Genomic DNA, 21,819 nt, shown 5'->3' with positions numbered 1-21,819 from the left:
CAATTTTTGTTATTAACTTTTAGTGCTATCTATTACTATAACGGATCTACGGAGCTTTACCACACTAATCAGTCACCCTATATAGATACATATACATCCCATATTATCACTTAACCAGCTTACCTTTTTGTTTAACCACTGTATTTACATCTGGTAATTGAGCATATACTACATCTCCTAAGGCTTCCTAAAAAAGAAATAATTGATGGACTTAACAAAATGACAAGAATGAAAAGAACCATTTTCTATTAATTACTACAATTAATTATCAGAAAAATTAAGCTAGATGACTCTGATGGATCTATATAGTCAAATTTAGTTTACGTACTGATTTTATGTGATCAAAAAGCTTTATCACAATTTATTCAAGTTTGTTTCTATATTTGAATAGAGACTGATCAGTTTCAAAATGGCATAAAATGCAGTTTTGTGTCATTGTGCATTGATGGTTTTCATACAGCTTGGTCATAAGCCAGTCACATAGATTTATGGGTAAATTTATAGTGTTTGTAGTGTATAACGTGTTTTGAGTACATGCTTTGTAACTAAGTAAAGACGGATCATTGTCTATAAAAAGAATCACTTTCTACCTCTAGAAGGACCAGTGTCGGATTTACCACTAGGCCGACTAGGCCGCGGCCTAGGGCCGCAAGCAAAAGGGGGCCGCAGCGTATTGTCAAAAAAACTTTTTTGGTAAAAAAATTTTACTATATCAGTAAACAATTTTTCAAATAAGAGAATGGCTATTCTACTAAACACGTGGTACGGTTTTTAGAACGTTTTGACAAGAGTAGCAATACATCTGCTACAGACTTGAATGTGACTTGCAACATACAAATCTATAAAGGAGTATGCATTGAGTCTGAGAGACAACTTTGATTCCTATGAAAAAAGAGGAAAAGAGAAAAGAAAAAAGAAAAAATGAAACCTAAATTCTTGAAATAAAAAGACGCCCGAAAAGAAAAGCTCTCCCTGGCTAAGACAAAGAAGATAAATCCACTGAACCCAACTTTAATGGCATAGAAAACTTAAAGATTCAATGTTGTAATTGACACGCTTTATTCAGAATTGAATGAAAGGTCCGAAGTTTATTTCAGTCTTAATGAAGAATATGGATTTAAAACAACTTATCATCAATTTCCAATAAAGAAATCGGGGTAAACGTTTCTATTTTGACTAAAAAATATCGAATCGACATAGATAGCGACTTTGGAGAAGAGTTTGTACAGTTCAAAGGCTTTTTTGAAGGTATATTTGATGAAGAAAGAGAACCTCATGACAACAAGATTACCAAGCCTCCGAGAAATACACTTTTGGAGTATCTGAAAATCATTCATGAAAAACAGTTAACAACATTATTTCCGAATATGGACACGGCTTTGCGCATTCTACTATGCATGATGACATCTAATGCATCTGGAGAAAGATCATTCAGCGTGTTGAAAAGAACCAAAAACTACTTGAGTAACTCGACTTCTGATGAAGATTCTAGATTGTCTAGTTCGGTCAGTTTTGTTTCAAATGCTGATCATTTTCAAGCCTTAGACTTTAAAAATTTGATTAAAGATTTTGCAGCCAAAAAAGCTAGAAAAGTGCGAGTTTTTAGAGTTTAGATATATTTTTTATTATAAGAGAATAATGAATAATGAATTGAACGATCTAGAAGTTTATTTGTTGTATTCTTATGCCTGGTTGCACCAACAGATCTTTAGCTTAAGGCGTGCATTAACGAAACATATGCGTTGCACCATTGAGTCTTAGATCAATTTTCAGCTTGCCACAATGGATTGTCATGTGGATTGCATTGATAAGAATTGAAAATTATGGTGCAACGTATGACACTTAAATCGGCCCTATCTATAAGCTGATCTGGGTTAAGCTGGAGCTTAAGATTTGTTGGTGCAACCAGGCATTAATATTTTTATTTTTCAGTACCGTAGCCTATTACTATTACAGTTCATATTATTTTGCTTGTTCTTTTACTTATAATGTCTTTTCAACTCGGCTTTTTTTAGTTTTTTGTTGTCATCTGTACTTTTCCCTCCGAATGAAACAAATGGTATTTAAAAATTTAACTTTAACAATTAACTACAATACTAATTATTTATAATAAGTATAATCATTTTAGCAATATTAATAATTATACAAATAACTACTGTTTGCTAACATTTTGAATTATATATTTTCTATCTTCTTCTTAAGGTGCCTTCTTCATTACTGAAGTTTGGCTATAACTACAGCAAATTGTTCTCTATCTTGAGCGGTTCTTAGTATCGAATGTGTGTCCATGCCTGTCCAGTCTCTCACGTTCTTCAGCCAGGAGCATTTTCTTCTTCCTGAACCTCTTCTTCCTTCCACTTTCCCTTCCATTATGAGTCGTAAAAAGTTGTATCTTTCTCCTATGTAAATTATTTCCTAGATAGCTCGTTTTTCTATTTTTTTACAATATTTAGGAATTTTCTCTCAGTATCCATTCGTCTCACCACCTCGTTGTTGGTCACGTGATCTGTCCAAGAGATCTTCAGCACCCTTCGAAAAACCAAGCTTCTATAAAAATATAATTCTTTCTATAAATTTTCTTTTTCGAAATTGCTATAAATATAGAAATTGTTAGAGCTGTTTTGGGGTTTTAGCCAAATTTGCAAACCAAGATTATTTAATTAGTAAATATATTTCAAACTATTTATGCCCGTATTCAAATAGAACATTAGAGGCATTTCTATTCATTTATGCTATACTTTGTATTACGAATTTTAAAAAGTAAAACTAAAATAAACGTTTTAATTATTATTATTATTAAGTCTTTATGCTTTAATTACATAATCGTGAAGTTATCGGGGGCCGCTCGGGGTAATTTGGCCTAGGGCCGCAAATACCCTAAATCCGGCACTGAGAAGGACTGAATGCAGGAAGAATATTTAACGATATCTAAAAATAATTTTAAGGGAAGATGGGAATTTCACTGGAAAAAATATTGCTGTAATTTCCCCACACGATACACACTGTTACATTCAAGTATACCGACAGAGTTGTGGCACCAAGAGTATAATTTTACAAGGAATGATATTATGACCATTTGTAGGCTTAAATTCGGACATGTAAGCTTTCCTGCATTTCCGCATTTCCTGCTTTCCTTCGATACTGCCATCAATAATTGATGGACTTAACAAAATGACAAGAATGAAAAGAACCATTTTCTAGGAATTACTACAATTAATTATCAGAAAAATTAGGCTAGATGACTCTGATGGATCTATTTAGTCAAATTTAGTTTAGGTACTGATTTTATGTGATCAAAAAGCTTTATCACAATTTATTCAAGTTTGTTTCTATATTTGAATAGAGACTGATCAGTTTCAAAATGGCATAAAATGCAGTTATGTGTCACTGTGTATTGATGGTTTTTATACAGCTTGGTCATAAGCCAGTCACATAGATTTATGGGTAAATTTATAGTGTTTTTAGTGTATAAGGTGTTTTGAGTACATGCTTTGTAACTAAGTCAAGACGGATCATTGTCTATAAAAAGAACCACTTTCTACCTCTAGAAGGACTGAAAGTCGTCCGAATGACTGCCGGATAACTTGGGTAAGTATGGATCCTACAATCAATTTTTTTTTAATTAAAAATGGTCATTTCATCTGCCTTCTTATTGTCCTTATAACCATCGCGCCTCGGTACCCAGGCTACTGTAACCTTGTTACAGGCTCCTAGTTTATTTAGGGTGCCCACAGAATCTCATACTATACTACAGTTACAATCAAGATGCACTAGAAGTAAACAAACTAAGACACATTAACTGTTACAAGGAGCACTCCTGAATCATGATTTACAATGTGTATATATTGTAAATCCCAAATGATGATATACAAAGTTTATACATTGTAAATCATGATTCGGGAGTGCTCCTGTAACAGTTAATGTGTCTTGGTTTGTTTACTTCTACTGCATCTTGATTGTGAATTTTGTATAGTTATAATTAACATACCCCTCCAATGTTTTTAAGTCATTGGTGCACCAGGTAACTTCCGCCTGCATGGCTTCACCTTCCTTCCATTCTTCTCTGTCTGGTTTATTAATTATGGGAAATAAACATCTTAATTTATTAGTGAAAATCAACATCTTACAAAACAATTAAGTAAACATTATTTTCTTGAAGATGAAATAACCAGATGTCTTCATTCATGTAGTAAGAATTAATACACATTTATGTTATCTGCTTATAAGTATTAATAATGGTATAGACCATTTTGTGATTATTACTATTTCAGAAATTAAAAATATTTTGTTGTACATAAATCACACATTTACTTAATGATAATACTTCATTATTCTAAATGGTAAATAAGCCACAATTTAACTTGAAAAATGATTTTATTAACCTTTCGACGTCCACATCGGACGTCGCGCGTCGTTAGGGAGCGTTCAAGTATTAAGTAACGCGATTTTTGAAGATTTTTGACTCCCCTACCCCTCTACGTAACGCACTGAAATGGGCGTTTAACTATTACGTAACGCAATTTTTGAAGATTTTTGATCCCCCCAACCTGCGTTACGTAATACTTGAACGGCCCCTTATCAAAATACAAAATATTACTAAATTAAACAAAAATGTTGTGGCTTAGTAAAAAAATTCTTCTAATAATTTAAGCTGACTCATTCATATCGGAAATTCAGACATATTATACATTTTAAAGTAGAACGCTTTATAAAATAATATTGGCAATCTTTATGAGCTGCGTTCCTGGACGACTTTTCCTTCGATTACATGAAATCAACTTTAACTCAAGAATATCCGTCATAAAAAAATCATAGCAAGTGATTTGTCTTTAAAAAGACAACCACATGTAATGGTGACAGTAAAATTCTCGCGTTAGTGATTCCATGGTAAATAACGAGGAAAAATCAGGAAAAAAACCTCATGATACTATCCCGACATTGTAAGTATTTGATCTTACATTCAGATTACTTTCAAAACTAACACCAAACTCTGATTTTATATGTATTGTTATATTTCTATTTGATATGAAAATTAAATTTTGATAATTATAAACAGAATTCAATTTAATATAAAATATTTTCAATTTTCTCAACCACGGGCATATAAATTTAGAACAACCTGTATACAACAAATTGTTATATTTAATTTTAAGAAGTGATTAAACGAAACTCGGGACAATGCGCTTAGAATGAACAAAGTGAAAGTCGCGTACCATTGTCGTTGTTCGCGGAAGGTTCGATCATTAGCCTATGCTAAATAAGACTCAAGTGAAATCGATAATAGGTCATTATCGTTGTTCGCGGAAGGTTCGATCATTAGCCGATGCTAAATAAGACTTAGTGGAAGTAGATAATAGATCATTAAATTTTGTAATTAGTAGAAAGTAATTTTAGAATGGGAATTAACTATTTTTCTTTTGAAATCCATTAAGCATATTTAGAAAGATTAAAAATTGGTTTTGAGGAATACTGCGAATGAGAGTTGGTGGTGGAAGTTTGATTTGTGAATCTGGAAGGGATATTTAGAAAGTAGGGGAATGAATGACAAATAGAGATCAGAATGTTTTGAGCTGTCGAGAAGTGAAGTCCAGTAGTAGACGGTAGTGTACGGAGAGTGAGAAAGCCGGTGTAGTTCCGTGAGTGTGGAGTATCTATCGTGGAACGAGAGGTAGGCCAGGTTGAGAGTAAAAGAACCTCTTTGAGCCAAGAGTTCCCGGTAGCTGATTGCAGTTTCGAAAAAGGTAGAACACAGCATCACGACAGAAGCAGGAAACGAGAGCTATACGAGCTAGTTTCAGAGGAGAACATTACTGGAAGCCAGGACGAGGTTTTGATTGCAGCCAAGGATAGCAGGAAACGGGTCTTGTGTGAAGACATTCTCAGTTCACCAGAAAAAGGTCAGTCTCATTTGTTTGGACATGAATGTATGGGTTTTTAGTATTAAATACCACATTTAAAATTGAAGAAACATAATCAATAATATCAGAAAAGCTTCATAAAACTTAAATAGAATTGTTGCTAATAAATCATAATAGTTAAATGTTAATAAAAACTTTCAATTGGAAACCAAAAGGAAATAAGATTCCCATGTGTAAATGTTATGTTTAAGAATAATAAGATATAGCAAATATTAAGCAGTGATTGCCATTTAAATAAAATAAACAATATTTTGATTACAATTGTAACCCATATGTGTTATTATTTTACTCTTTTCTTTCCTATCCCGATTAGGAACCATTGAGAAATACTTAGAAGCCACGTATGTAAGTAATTAATTTTATAAAAAGCCCTGAGATTGAAAACATATTGATATGTGATCTGGTAAATTAATTAGATTATTATTAATGCATTGATTAAATTAAATGACATATAAAAATATTATCTCATATCAATAATCAAGATCACATCAACTGTCGTCCAACGTGGAAAGCATTGTAAAGTATTTCTAGTGGCAAATTTGAAGGATAGAAAGAGTAAAGCCGGTATTTGAAAATTTATATGCCTGTGGTAAAAAGTGAGATACTTACATTTGATAACATAAAATTTTAGATCTCTTTAGGTACAAATTTTACATAACTGATTTAATATTTTATTTTTACGATATTTACATTTGATATATTTATTGACAATTTATAATATTTGGGTGAGAAAAAGTCGTCTTGGTAACATACTAGTAAAATTTCATATTTGGCGGGGACAGTACTTCTTGAAAACAAATGTCTGTGACAAGAAGCCAAAGCAAAGACAACAAAAAACAAAAAGAACATTCAGACCAAGAAGATATTTTAGACACGACAATCATGGCATCAGAACAGCAAGAATTATCAGGAATAGATAAACTATTACAACTGATGCAACTCCAGTCACAAAAACTGGATGACAATCAAAGAGAAACAAAACAAGCAATGGATGAAGCAAAAAGGACAATGGATAAAAATCAGGAGGAAACAAAACAAGCAATGGATAAAAATCAAGAAGAAACATCAAAGAAAATGGATGAATCACAACAAAAAATGGATCAAAAAATGGAGGAAACACAACGAAAAATGGATGAAACACAACAAAAATTGGATCAAAAAATGGATGAAACACAACAGAAAATGGATGAAACACAACAAAAAATGGATGAAACACAACAAAAATTGGATAAAAAAATGGATGAAACACAAAAAAAAATGAAACAAGCAATAGAAGAGAACAACAAGAAAATGGAGGAACGCATAGAAAAGGAAGTAAAAGGATGTTTAACAACAATGAAAAACGAGATGAAAGAACAAGAAATGAAAATTCAAAATAAAATAAAGGAGATAACGAATTGCCAGAAAAAAGAAATGGAAAGTTTGGAAAACAAGTTGCAAAACGCTATTCAAGCAGACATAGAAGAAGTGGAAAGAAAGATTGCGGAAATCAATACGCAACAGAATGTCGGAGAAAGAAGAGAAATGGTTATACATAGCACAGATGACGTGAAGATAAGATTTGGCGGGGATGTAAGAAGATTACACCCAGTGCCGTTCATAAATAGCCTGAAAAAGAAAATACAGCACATCGGAAATTTCGAAACAGCAAAAGAAACTATCAGAAATCATCTAAAATATGAAGCAAGCCTATGGTTCGATTGCAAAGAAGAAGAATTTGACAGTTGGCAACAATTTGAACAAAAATTTTTGAATTATTTCTGGGGAAAAGTCCAACAATTGGAAATTAACAAGGAATTGCAAAATGGGAAATATAATGATAGGATGGGTATATCAGAAAGGACATATGCATTACAAATTTACTATAACGCAAAACATTTACAATATAATTACTCATCGGAACAATTAGTCGAACTGATTGCAAGACATTTCGAAGAAACGCTGGAAGACCATATCACATTGCAAAACTACAAAGACATAGATAGTTTATGCCAATTCCTACAAATAAGAGAATCACGTTTAAGAGAAAGAAAATCAAGAAGGTCGCGAGAAGATTACAGGCCCCGAGAAACACAGGATTACAGAGATAGAAATCAAAATAGGAGGGACTATACAAGACGAGATATTAATCCCAGAAGGGAAAACGAAAATAGAAACAACGGAAGAGGAAATTATGAACAAAGAAATAGGCAATGGAATGAGGACAGAAATCGAGAATACCAGAATAGAAACACCACACTCGCAAATCAAGAAAACAGAAATAATGGTAGACAAAATGAACAGGGATATCGAGAAAACCGAAACAGATCCGACAGACCAAGAGAAAATAGAAGAGAAGTAAATAATACCCAGACAGATGAATATGACGGAGAGAGACATTATGACGAAAATATAAACAACGATGAGCAACCGGCGTCTTTTCACGACGGCGCTCACTAAAAACCAAAAATCAAACAGGAATCTTTTGTAACCCCAAGGAGTTTATTAAATTGGCAAGAAACAACGAAAAGAAAAATGGAGTTAATTTAAAATTTGTGGATGGATTTATCAACGAGAAACCAATTAAAATTATGATAGACACTGGATCTGAAATAACATTGGTCAACAGAAAACTAATAGAAGAAGTTAACTTAACAAATTTAATTTACAAAATACCTAGGGTAAATTTAGTGGGCGCAAACAAACGGACATTGGCAACTATAAATGAAGGCATACGAGTAATGGTACGACTGGGTAAGAAGATGTATGCACTACAATGTGTAATAATGCCAAACATGTCACATGACATGATAGTAGGAGTTGACGAATTGGCAGAAAAACATGTAGTGATAGATTTTAAAAATAATACGATGAATCTAACAGAAGAAAAAGAAGAAGAACAGGACAAGGAACAGGAGAAACAAAATACGGACGAATCAGGTAAAGAACAAACAGTGGAAATGAATTTGGCAACGAAGCAAGGACAAAGAAGAAAAGGGAGAAAAAGTCAGAAAAAGACAAAAGAAAATGAAACCTGTGGCTCCTCAAAAGAAGAGTTGAGCCCAGAAGAAGAAAAATTGAGAGTATCAAAAGCAAAAGAAAACTGGGATTCCTCAAAAGAAGAGATGAGCTCAGGAGAAGAAGAAATAAAGCTAACAAATGAAAGCGAAAAAGATATGATCGAAACAGTGGCATTTGAAGAGGAGGCATATGAAAACGAGGATGCAGAATACACGGTAAAAGTATGTGAAAAATCTGAGGAAAAAGACAGAAGATTGATATGGGAAAAAGGGAAAGACAACATAATAGCCGACACTCTAACACAGGATGAGGACACTGAAAATAAGGAAACAATTACTCTACAGGTGGGACTAATTAGAGTAATACAAGAAGAAGGGGTATAAGACGTAGATTAAAGTAAGGAAATATACAGGGAGTTGGTTTTGCCTCGAAAAAATTTATTTAAAAATGCAGATAAATTTTATCGAATACAAGGCGGGGATTTGTTATATTTCTATTTGATATGAAAATTAAATTTTGATAATTATAAACAGAATTCAATTTAATATAAAATATTTTCAATTTTCTCAACCACGGGCATATAAATTTAGAACAACCTGTATACAACAAATTGTTATATTTAATTTTAAGAAGTGATTAAACGAAACTCGGGACAATGCGCTTAGAATGAACAAAGTGAAAGTCGCGTACCATTGTCGTTGTTCGCGGAAGGTTCGATCATTAGCCTATGCTAAATAAGACTCAAGTGAAATCGATAATAGGTCATTATCGTTGTTCGCGGAAGGTTCGATCATTAGCCGATGCTAAATAAGACTTAGTGGAAGTAGATAATAGATCATTAAATTTTGTAATTAGTAGAAAGTAATTTTAGAATGGGAATTAACTATTTTTCTTTTGAAATCCATTAAGCATATTTAGAAAGATTAAAAATTGGTTTTGAGGAATACTGCGAATGAGAGTTGGTGGTGGAAGTTTGATTTGTGAATCTGGAAGGGATATTTAGAAAGTAGGGGAATGAATGACAAATAGAGATCAGAATGTTTTGAGCTGTCGAGAAGTGAAGTCCAGTAGTAGACGGTAGTGTACGGAGAGTGAGAAAGCCGGTGTAGTTCCGTGAGTGTGGAGTATCTATCGTGGAACGAGAGGTAGGCCAGGTTGAGAGTAAAAGAACCTCTTTGAGCCAAGAGTTCCCGGTAGCTGATTGCAGTTTCGAAAAAGGTAGAACACAGCATCACGACAGAAGCAGGAAACGAGAGCTATACGAGCTAGTTTCAGAGGAGAACATTACTGGAAGCCAGGACGAGGTTTTGATTGCAGCCAAGGATAGCAGGAAACGGGTCTAGTCTCATTTGTTTGGACATGAATGTATGGGTTTTTCGTATTAAATACCACATTTAAAATTGAAGAAACATAATCAATAATATCAGAAAAGCTTCATAAAACTTAAATAGAATTGTTGCTAATAAATCATAATAGTTAAATGTTAATAAAAACTTTCAATTGGAAACCAAAAGGAAATAAGATTCCCATGTGTAAATGTTATGTTTAAGAATAATAAGATATAGCAAATATTAAGCAGTGATTGCCATTTAAATAAAATAAACAATATTTTGATTACAATTGTAACCCATATGTGTTATTATTTTACTCTTTTCTTTCCTATCCCGATTAGGAACCATTGAGAAATACTTAGAAGCCACGTATGTAAGTAATTAATTTTATAAAAAGCCCTGAGATTGAAAACATATTGATATGTGATCTGGTAAATTAATTAGATTATTATTAATGCATTGATTAAATTAAATGACATATAAAAATATTATCTCATATCAATAATCAAGATCACATCAGTATGTTATTTTAAATTATAAATAATATTAATAATACATAGATATATGTATAAATAATACTAAAATATAAATTATGTACAATTCTCTGTATGTTATTGACTTACTAATCGTGGTATTTTCTTTCTATTGACTTCCTCTTTTAGTATGGGTAACCACATCCTACTGCATTCTACCGAGGAATTTGCGACACAATTGGTTTCATTTAGTATAATTAGAGCCGCTTCTTTGATTTTTCTCTTTTTACTATGTGTGAAATTTCAGTACTATACTTGAATCTTTCCATTGAATTCTATGTTCATTGTCCCATGCGTGTTGACATATTTGAGATCTATCAAATTCTCTATTTTTAATATAAGACTGATGTTCATTTATTCTAACGTTTAATAGTCTTGATGTTTCACCTAAATAAAATAGTTCACATTCACAAGGTATTTTATAAACACAATTCTTTGTTCTTTCTTGTTCACTGTTAGGTTTAGCGTTAGACAAAATAGATCTCAATGTGTTTGTTGTCTTGAATGTTGTTGTAAATGTTGAATTTATTTCCTATTGTTTTAAGTTTCTCGGATAGTCCCTTATATGTATATTTGGAAGCATTTTCGGTAAAATGAGAAACAAAGTTACATATTCATTGGTTTTCCTCCTTGCGTTCAATCTTGTGACATGTTTTTAAGACAATTCTCATCGTTATTTCCCCTTGACCATTCACAGGTTGATAGTACCTACTCTTTCTAAGCTAACAGATTGCACAAAAATCGCAAAATGACCAAAAATTAACATTCATGGATTTCCCTCTGACCGTTCATATGGTATTTAGTGATGTTAGAAGAGAATATTCTCGAGAACAAGAATATTCTGGGCCAGAAAATTCTCTCGAGAATATTCTCAGAAAAATTTTTCTATATTTTCAAAAACCGAAACAAAAATAAAAACGTTGTTCTGAAGCTATTTCCTTGTGGCATTTTTATAATTAAGTATTTTCTATGGGAAATAAGCCACAATTTTACTAAAAAATGAATTTATTAACGTTTCGAAGCCCAAATCGGGTTTAGTTGTCAAAATACAAAATACTATTATAGTAATAAACCCGATTTGGGCTTCGAAACGTTAATAAATTCATTTTTTAGTAAAATTGTGGCTTATTTCCCATAGAAAATACTAAATTATAAAAATAAAAACTAGATACGGGTCAAATTATTATAATTTAAAAAATATGTAGGTATGTATATTGTTTTTCCAATCCCATGAACCACTAGCAAGGGTGTTTACAGTGTCAATATTTATTGTTTTGGTGCAATATTAACGTGCAAATATTTAGAATGGTGTTCATTTAAGCAGAGAAGAACAAGTTGAGGAAACTGAGTTTGTAGATAATTTAGCAATTTTAAAATATGGTGATGTGTCAGCTGAAATAATGGCATATTTGGCACTTTATCAGTCTAATGAGGGATTTTTGGAAAACCATACGTTGTACAATCAATTGAAAAACTAGACTTAATCATATGGTGAAAAGGTAGATGTTTCGGAACAAAATTAACTAAAAGTTCGAACGCTAATCAAAAATGGAATTAACTGATCATTATCAAATATTTAATTACTGTCACCAACTGTCAATGTCAACTTTCATAGGGTTGCTGAAAACATAATTGATTACAATTATGAGATTAATTAATTAATTAATCAATTATGTTAATAATTGTTATGTTAATTAATAATTAATAATTAATTAATCAATGAATTATGTTAATTATCATAATGATAATTAACATAATTGATTACAATTAACTGATTGGCGTACGAACAACGGATTTTGTTATTTGATGGTTGTTAAGGGGACTTAATTATAATCAACTTCTTGATTAGCGTTCGAACAACCGGCCCTAAGACGTTACTTGTCAGGATAATTAGTCTAAATTGATGTCACCACCTGTATCATAATGAACTTCATTATGATACAGATTTTCAACCAATAGAATCGCGATATGGCATTCACGATAAAGGTGGTACATGCGCAGTGACCAATGGCGAGTCAAATACATATGCTTTGACAGTTCTCAATATGTAAACAACTGTCAAACTGACAAACTACTGAATTTATTTGTGTTACAAAATTAATAAATTTGAATATATTTTTTGTTATGAATGATCATAGAAAAAATAGTGTATACAACTTGCATTTAATTATCATTATGAAGCTCGTACTCTATACGAAACTCGTCACATATGGCTCGTTTCGTAACCCTCATACTTGCTTCATAATGACCATCATTAAATGCTCATTGCATAATATACTATTATAATAACTAATTAATTGAAGAGTGAAAGTTTCAAAGTTGCTGTGCCAAAACTTTTGATTTTGAGTTACTGCCATAGAAAGGCTGTACGTATGTGCCATTGTGTACATCCTAACAAAGGCGCTAGGTACCATTCCTAATACTAAACTTTGTATAGGGACTGTAAGCTGAAGCCGGTGGTATTTGTCTTGCCTGTTGCTTTACAAAGGGGTTATGTGCCAGACTGTCAAATTTATTATTATTAATATTGTTGTGATGAAAGGGTACAGGATTACTAGGAGTAGTTAAGTAGTTCCGTCCCATTACCGAAGAAAAGTAGGTAGGCACTTAGCACCTAGAAAATTTTGTTTCTTGATACATTAGCAAAAGATATGTAAAAATGCATTTTATTTAGGAATATATACTTTATACTTAAATGTAGGGTAAAAATCATACTTTAGAAAAGCCTATCAACGGTTAAATACCAAAACCTCATAAGTCAAAATCTACAACTTTTCAGGTGAGCGAAACAACTTCACGCTTAGTACATGTTTTTTCTTTTTTTTTTTCGGTTGAAAAGGATGTTTTGGCATGATTTTTTCAAAGTAATAATTATTAAAAATTTAGTCTCCCGGCTCCTTTAGATGTTTTTTGAGTCACTTATTAATGGTACTTTTAAGTCATCCTTATTTTTTTGGTCAGAACTTTTTAAAATAAGCTCAAAGCTTTGTTTGTTCTCAAAGATCCTCTAGAGTACCTACTAATCTTATTGTGTATTCAATACTAAATCGTCGGAATGACATTTGAAGTATTAAACACAGCTGATAACTAATATGATATTTAACAGAACATTCTCGAATTAGACCTACTTTAATACTTGGCATATAAGGTTACCAGAATTTGGTGGTACTTAGTACCATGGGGAGACTAAGGGTTAAATAAAAACTGAGAAAGAAATGGTCCTCTCCTGAAAACTTGTAGATGTTGAATTATGATGTTTCGGTATTTAACTGTCGATATCTAGTGTATCCTTCCTTCCCCTGTTACTTTGTTCATTACCTAATTCGTAATGGTACAAGTACTATGGAATAAAATATACACTATGTTAATATGTCAGGTACTTCTAATCTCACATAACTAAGTACCCCTTTAATCCTTTATTTATCTTTACAAAGTTTATCTACAAAATTTGCAAAACATCCCCACACTAGAGCTATTCTAATTAAATTTTACTCTGTGCTGGTAGTACAGTAGAACCCGCTTATTAGAATACCGGTTATAGGAATGTCCCGGTTTAAGGAATAGAAGTTTGAGGTCCCGGAACGCTTGTACTAGCCAAAAATGATCGGTTATTAGAATATCTCGGTTATAGGAATACTTTTGCTTGTCACGAAGGCTATTCCAATAAGCATGTTCGACTGTAATTGGGTACTTCTCTATACATGGTAGCAACGAATTGGTAGATAAACTATGTAAATTATTATTATTAAGTAACCTAAGTAAAGAAGTTCATATAAAATTAAATTTAAACTGTTTGTTATATTTATCAAAAAATATTTTTAGATTATGTTAACACTAGTTGATAACCCTGTCTTATGTCAAGAACAATCTTGCATCATTTATTCATACTGGACATTATTTTTTCTTAAAATAGGAATATTTGTTGTGTAGTTTAAGGATTTTCCTAAATGTATAGCATTTTTTATATAATAAATTTGTGAAAAATTTAGGTTAGGTGCTAATAAAAATAAAATAATTACCTGGGCATACTGTGATATTCCTACAATTCCAATTTTTTCAGTTACTTCAACCCATTCGTGTTTATTAGTGAACAGTCTTTCTAAAATTATAAACTATGTAATGATCTTTTAGATAACCCACAATTTAGATACATACCTGCCCATGTGCACCTTGATGTATGGAAACCTCTGGCACTTGTTATTTTTAAGTGCTGACTAAAATTATGATTTTTAACTACTTGTAAAACACTAGAAAATACGCGAGGAAGAGCCATCTTAAATTAAAATTATTTAAACTGCTTAATTTATTGTTTACAGTCTTTATCAGCTAAGTGACATCTACCAGTAATGGCAGTAGCCAGTAGTAAGTAGCCAACAAGCGCTGATTATTATATCTATTAGGTAATACAATAATAATTATTACAAAGTTGAGATTATATTGAAAAACAAATGATAAATATTGCCTCAATTTTGTGTGATAAATCTAAGGTACTATTAAATAGTTTTTCGTAATTCATTTAATTTATATTGCAAACTATTTTATATATTTAAAATAACTTCTGTTTAAGGGACACCTGAATATAATAAGTATATTATATTATATTAAAATCACCATGACTCTCATTTACAAAAAAATATCTTTTAAATTTTAAATATTTCACAAATAAAAATAAATTCCTTTTAATAATTCCTACTTCCCCCTAGCGGCTTCTGGAAAAGCAGTATTACAGGGATTTACGATTTTCTATTACCGGTAGCCATTGTAGTAGATTCCTACCCTCTCATCGATAGTAAATTTCTCGAATCCCAAGTTCTGTATACCCAAAACGCATACGCAACAAATTGTATGCGATCCTATTTATAATACACCTCAACTCGCATACATGGTCGCAGCATAGTACAGAATGTATACGAAATGTCTAGTTGACGAGTTGGGTCTCTTCATGAAATGGCTATATTCGATTTCGATGTATATAAAATATGTTTCGATGAACTGGAATTCGATGAGTTGCGCCGCATTGTTTATATATGTATAAAGGATTCTTTCCTAAAAGGACAGCAGTAGGTACCTACTTGGACAGACAGGTAATATGATTTTCTAAGAGATGGCGCGACGTGTGGGTTAACTTCTGTAAAAGGTATTTTACTTTTAGTCCCGTCGATATCTTATTTTAAACATTGCATGCCGAGCTACCCAGTATTTTATTTTTCTAATCTTTAGGGAGATTCAATAGTAGTGTAAATTTAAAATTGCAACTGAATTTGGCCGTTGCGTTAGCTGCCATCTTGATTTTAAAGGTAAAGGAGAACATTTTTTGTTCAATATCTCCGTCATTCGCAACTTTTCGATAAAAAGTGTAAGGACTGAAAATGTTAAAAATGCGATTTCCTGTAATTTCTTTTATTATAACTTTTTTTCATGCGGTGGATAATTTCCAATTTAGTGGGGCAAACAGTGACAATTAGACCATACGCAGTTAGACAGTTAGTATTGAATTTTCTTGAAGAGCATACCTAATTTGATCTCTTTCATTTTTTCGCGAAATTCAATATTTCAGATTTCAGATAGGTCAGACCTTTTGTTTCGAGATGTTTATTGTAGTAGCTACCCAACTTTTTTTTTTCTTCGACGATGATCCTGCTAAATTAAATTTGTTCAATTTCCTCATTGAAATCGTCCTCCTCAAATTCATTTGATTTGTCAGGATTTGTGATGATGTCATCGTCGTCATCATTATCATCAAGTACTTTTTGAAGCTGGACAACATTATCGCAGGTAGGTATCTTATTTTTAGGTCATCCGACCATCTCATCTATGGTCTGTCATCGTCATCTGTGGTCTGTCCTATCCTCTTTTATGGTCTCAAGGTTTCCAGTTGATTATCGCTTCATTTCATGTTCCGTCTCTTTGTGTGCTGTTGTGTCCTGCAAGTTTCCATTTGAGAGTATAGGCCAGGAACCGAAGCTTTTCACCTCGCAATTTTTACAGAATGGATCGATTTGCTTGACAATTTGAGAGTAAGTAGTAGATAGTCCAAGGATCAAAATCTAGATGATTCCGAAAGGCGCTATTACCATAGGGGTGGTTGCCACCCCATCTCGGGGGTAGATATTTTATATTATATTTTGACCGCAAAAGTTCATAAAAATTTTCATTCTAAGCAAAAAAGTGTTCTATACATTTTTTTGATAAAATTAATAGTTTCCGATTTATTCGATGTTGAAAGTGTTAGTTTTGTATAGAAAAAATCAATGTTTTTCGATATACTCACTTACGATTCACTCAATTTTTGACGTAGAAAAATTTTTTACAAGCCAAGTTCTTGGGAATTAAATAACCTACAATTATATATTGAAATATTTTTTCGTATCTCTGATTTTTATTCTAAAGAAAATGACATTTTAACCTAACTACAAAAACTCGTTATTCGCTTTTAACCCCAGTTTTTTAAAAACTAATCATTCTGTGCCAGTCAAGCTTCCAGAATCTATTAATAATACATAAATAAATAAGAATGAATAAGGCCAATGACTAAAAACACCGCTAACTTACATTACTATGCTTCCAATTGGACTTCTCTTTTTTTTTAATATATTGATTTTTTAACCGTAACTTTTTTATTTTTCATCATAGAAAATTCGATAAAAAATAATTTTGTAGGTTTTGACAAAATCTAGTAGCCTATTAATATTAAATCTTTTTAAAATCCTCAGTCGCAAAGAGAGGTGAGTTTGAAAGGGTTGGTAAAGGTGGTTTTTGCATGTTATTATAAGTCTTAATTGTCAATAGCTCACTTAATTTTGTCGTAAGAAAAATTTTTGAAAATCAGGTTCTTAGAAATTAAATAAGCTATAATTTCGTATTGAAACATTTTTTCGTATCTGTGATGCTAATCTTGCTATTCTGAAAAAAAGCCATTTTTTCCAAACTACAAAAATTTGTTATTCGCTTTTAACTCCATTTTTTTTAAATAATCGTTCTAAGCCGGTCAAACTTCTAGAACCTATCAATAATACATAAATAAAAAAACAAATAAGGTTAATGACTAATGTTAATTAGGAACTTGCTTGCGATCACTTTTTTTCGCTGAAAAAAATGAGGACTGACATTCTTTTCATTATAAGTCACTTAATTATTGAGCTAGAGACTTTTTTTATTTCTGGAGATGGAGATACATAGATATTTTTAAGCACTTTAAATTAGATTGAACAAGTTGTCCTCGAAAAATGCATAGTTTTCCCATCTATTGACTTTGAAACTACAATATTTAGCATTTGACGAAGAAGAGCCAACATATAATAAAGTATAGCTCGATTACTATTATTGGTCTCTAAGAAAATTTAAATAAAACGGTTTTGTTTATTCTTTCAAAAGATACATTTTTGTTAAGTAAAGTTGTTTTGATAAAACGAAAACTTTTGGAGTTATTAGCAGGAAACTTATTAAAAACATTGATTTTTTCGATATAAAACTAACACTTTCGATAGCGAATAATTCGAAAACTATCAATTGTATCAAAAAAATGTATAGAACGTTTTTTGCTTAAAATGAACGTTTTTACCAACTTTTGCGATTAAAATATAATAAAAATTTCCACCCCCGAGATGGGGCGGCAACCACCCCCATAGTAAAAGCGCCTTTCGGCATGATATAGTTTTTATCCTTGGACTATCCACTACTTATTGTCAAATTTTCAAGCAAATAGATCCATTCTGTAAAAATTGCGATTTTTTGTCATTACTTGGACTAGTAGCTGCATGTTTGTTTACGTCTTTCACTTTGGTTTTATTTCTGATCCATGTATTTTTCCTTTTATTACTTAGGATACTAAGCATCTGCCTTTCCATTGTCCTGAGTCTTGGCTATCTGTTCCATATTTTCCTTTGTGAATGACCATGTTTGTGCTATATAATATGTAAGTACTGGTAGGACACAGATATTTAGTTATCGATAAATAATTGCTGACCTAAAATTTTAGTTGAAAATTATAGATTTTGTTGGGAAAACTTAGATACTCCGAGAAAAATTTTCGTCGAAGCAAATCTGGAAAAAATATCTCTATGCAGAATTAAATTACGGTGAATTTTTATTTAAGTGTCTTTTGTGTAAAGTTAAAATATTCTTAGTTACACAGCAAAGATAATTGAAAGAAAACACGTTTTCGAAGATCTAATGTGATTATAAAAAATAGCACATTATCTGCGGACTTTGCATATCTATATGTATTTAATAATATGTTTATATGTTATAGTTCAAGTTGATTCTCAGTTAGAGTTGAATATTCCTAGTTCGAGTCAACTCAAACTAAAATGAGCAGTACCTAAGAGTTGATTTAAAAAATAAATTCAACTTTTACTAGTTGAAGTAGACACTTCCTATACCTTGTCATTGAAAGTAGATCCCGGGAAAAAGAGAATCAACTCTTATTAGTTTGAGTTGACTATTCTTGAATCTATTCAGTAAATGTAGAAACGTGCTTTTTTGATGCGTGTGTATCTCTTTGTTTTGACTGTTATCAACTCATAACATTTAATTTCTAGAACCTGGTGTTTGTTTTTGTGATTGTTCTGCTTTGAGATTTTCAGATACCTTACCGTAGATACTTAGATACCTTAAGAATACATTAAAAAAGTCAGAAATCTGAAGTCTAAATCTAAAAAGAAAGTAGTGATCACAGATTAATTAAAAGATATGATATTATTGACGTGAAAAATGTTAATAAATTAATCCATCCCTACGACTGAAAAGGGATTAATATGGCTTTTCATTCACAGTCATTTGTTTCGAGCTTCTGTTATATGTCGTATATTCCGTGTATATTAATATTATATACAGATTATACAACATAGGTGTGACAGAAGCTCGAAACAAATAACAATCGACGAAAAGCCCTATTAGGTAGTATGTACATGCCAGTGATCTGTTCTCAGTTCTGAATTACGTACGGGCTGAAGTTAGGTTCAAGTGGTGCATGCCACTTTGAATGGGTCGCGGATGTTTCCCCAATTGTCATCAATACGACTAACGTCACGCGTAACTGTGATACGAGAATTATAAAAAAATATGCGTTGAAATCCAGATACCGTAATTTTTTAAGCGTTATAAAGTGAGTAAAAATACATACAATTTACCGTACACTTCTCGTAGACTCTGCCGCTAAGGTAGAGTCGTGTTGAGGAAACCTGGCGCGCCCACTTTGAATATGAGCACGCCAGGTTTTCTCAACACGACTCTACCTTATCGGCAGAGTCTACGAAAAGTGTACGGTAAATTAAAGATATAATTACAAAAAAAAAATATGTACCTATGTCTTTGTACTTACTTTATAACGCTCAAAAAATTACTGGATCTTGTAACACTCACTTAATACCAACATGTTGGGCTGCATAGCTCTGACTACCAGACGCCAGCCTGAGAGAAGAGTCAAGAGTAACAGTTGACTTTTGGACAGTTGAAATATATGATTCTTAACCTACTTTTTGGTACACGTTGTAACGCTTTTACATTTTCTCGAATAAATAGTTTAAATGTTGTCTGATTTTTACAGTTTTGGTACATTCGAACTCAGGGAAAACAAATCTCCCTTACAACTGGCGCCCACCGCGGAACCTTAATTTGTGAATGGACTCCAAAATAAGACTAATTCGACAATTCGTGCTAGACTCTTGTGCAATCTACGTCGTGGGAACAGTGCGACTTCCAGATATTGCAATCAAGATCGCGTCTTTTGTGCAAATCGTTTGTCTTGTGCAATCTTACATCTTGGAAACAGTGTGTCTTGCGGATATTGCAGTCAAGACGAAATTAGATATAGGTTAATCATAAAAACTGTAAGTAGACTTTTATGCATACATATCCCTTCGGTCAAAGTACTCAAAAACAGCTGCTAGCCATTCAGAAGACAATTCTACAGCGGAGATGGCATCAGTTACACATACAAACGATCAATTCCAAGAATTATTGCGAAAATTGGCGGTGACTACTCAACCACTGCCCGTTCATCAAGCAGGCAACTTATCAGAATGCTGTTGCGATTCGACGGATCTAAAAATTTGGACGTAAACGCTTTTCTAGACGCGGTCACTATCTTTAAAGACTTTAAAGTTGAAAGAAATCCAAACGCTGCTAGACGGTTTTGCCGTAAACTGGTATCAAGGCGTTAAAACTACGGTTAAGTCGTGGAATGAAATCGTGCAACTTCTACGCACTACATTCGGTCCATAAAAGCCCGCATATCGCGTGTATGAAGAACTTTTTGAGAATAAGCAAGACTCACGTACCGCTAGTGATATATTTATTTGTAAAGCTCGCGCTATACTAGCACAACTACCTGAAAATACGCTAACAAAATCAGTGCAACTAGACATGGTTTAGGGTCTGCTTAATAAAATAATTCGTGAAAAATCCCTCGTGACAAAGTAAAAACTTTTAACGAACTTCTAACTCAAACACGGTTACTCGAAGAAACTTTTGATTATGACACCGAGTCTAAACAAAAATAAAGATAGATGAAGTTTTTCAATCCTAGTAGCAACATTAATTATATTGAAAATATTAAAAATATTACTAAAAGATTTTTATAATTAAGTATTTTCGATGGGAAATAAGCCACAATTTTACCAAAAAAAAAATGAATTTATTAACGTTTCGACGCCCAAGTCGGATGTAGTTGACAAAATACAAAATAATACTAAATAAACAAAAATGTTGTTGCTTAGTAAAAAATTCTTCTAATAATTTATTTAATCTGACTCATTTATATCGGCAAGTCAGGCATGTAAAGTAGAAGACTTTAAAACGATATTGCCAATATTGATGAGTTGCGTATTTTAAGTATTTTTTATTTTCCCATCGAAAATACTTAATTATAAAAATGCCATAGCTTCAGATCAACAAAAAGTTTTTTAAATTGAAAAACTTATTGGTACACTTTCCTGGATCTCCAAGGCTTCTACAATTTGCAAGCCAAATGGTTGCTGCAGTGAAGACAAAGGGAAGGAATTCTACACTATGCAATTCACATCCCCGTCTGCAGCT

At 32.2% G+C, this 21,819-nt stretch overlaps 1 protein-coding gene across 1 annotated transcript in view; it reads right to left on the bottom strand.

Annotated features, from left to right (window-relative positions):
• The window catches only part of LOC114334920 (glycine cleavage system H protein, mitochondrial), a 46,706-nt gene extending 31,493 nt beyond the window's left edge, over window positions 1-15,213 (bottom strand). Inside the window, exons 1-3 of the mRNA XM_028285058.2 lie at window positions 14,938-15,213; window positions 14,802-14,881; window positions 124-187 (exon numbers count right to left, since the gene is read on the bottom strand). Coding sequence (XP_028140859.1) covers window positions 124-187; window positions 14,802-14,881; window positions 14,938-15,055 — 262 coding nt within the window. The 5' untranslated portion in view covers window positions 15,056-15,213. The remainder of the gene's footprint in view (window positions 1-123; window positions 188-14,801; window positions 14,882-14,937) is intronic.
• Between the last annotated feature and the right edge of the window lie 6,606 nt (window positions 15,214-21,819).

The sequence above is a fragment of the Diabrotica virgifera genome, chromosome 7 (assembly GCF_917563875.1).
Source record: "Diabrotica virgifera virgifera chromosome 7, PGI_DIABVI_V3a".
NCBI lineage: Eukaryota > Metazoa > Arthropoda > Insecta > Coleoptera > Chrysomelidae > Diabrotica > Diabrotica virgifera.
The sequence above is the reverse complement of the archived record's forward strand: the minus strand, read 5'-3'. Positions and strand labels throughout refer to the sequence as shown.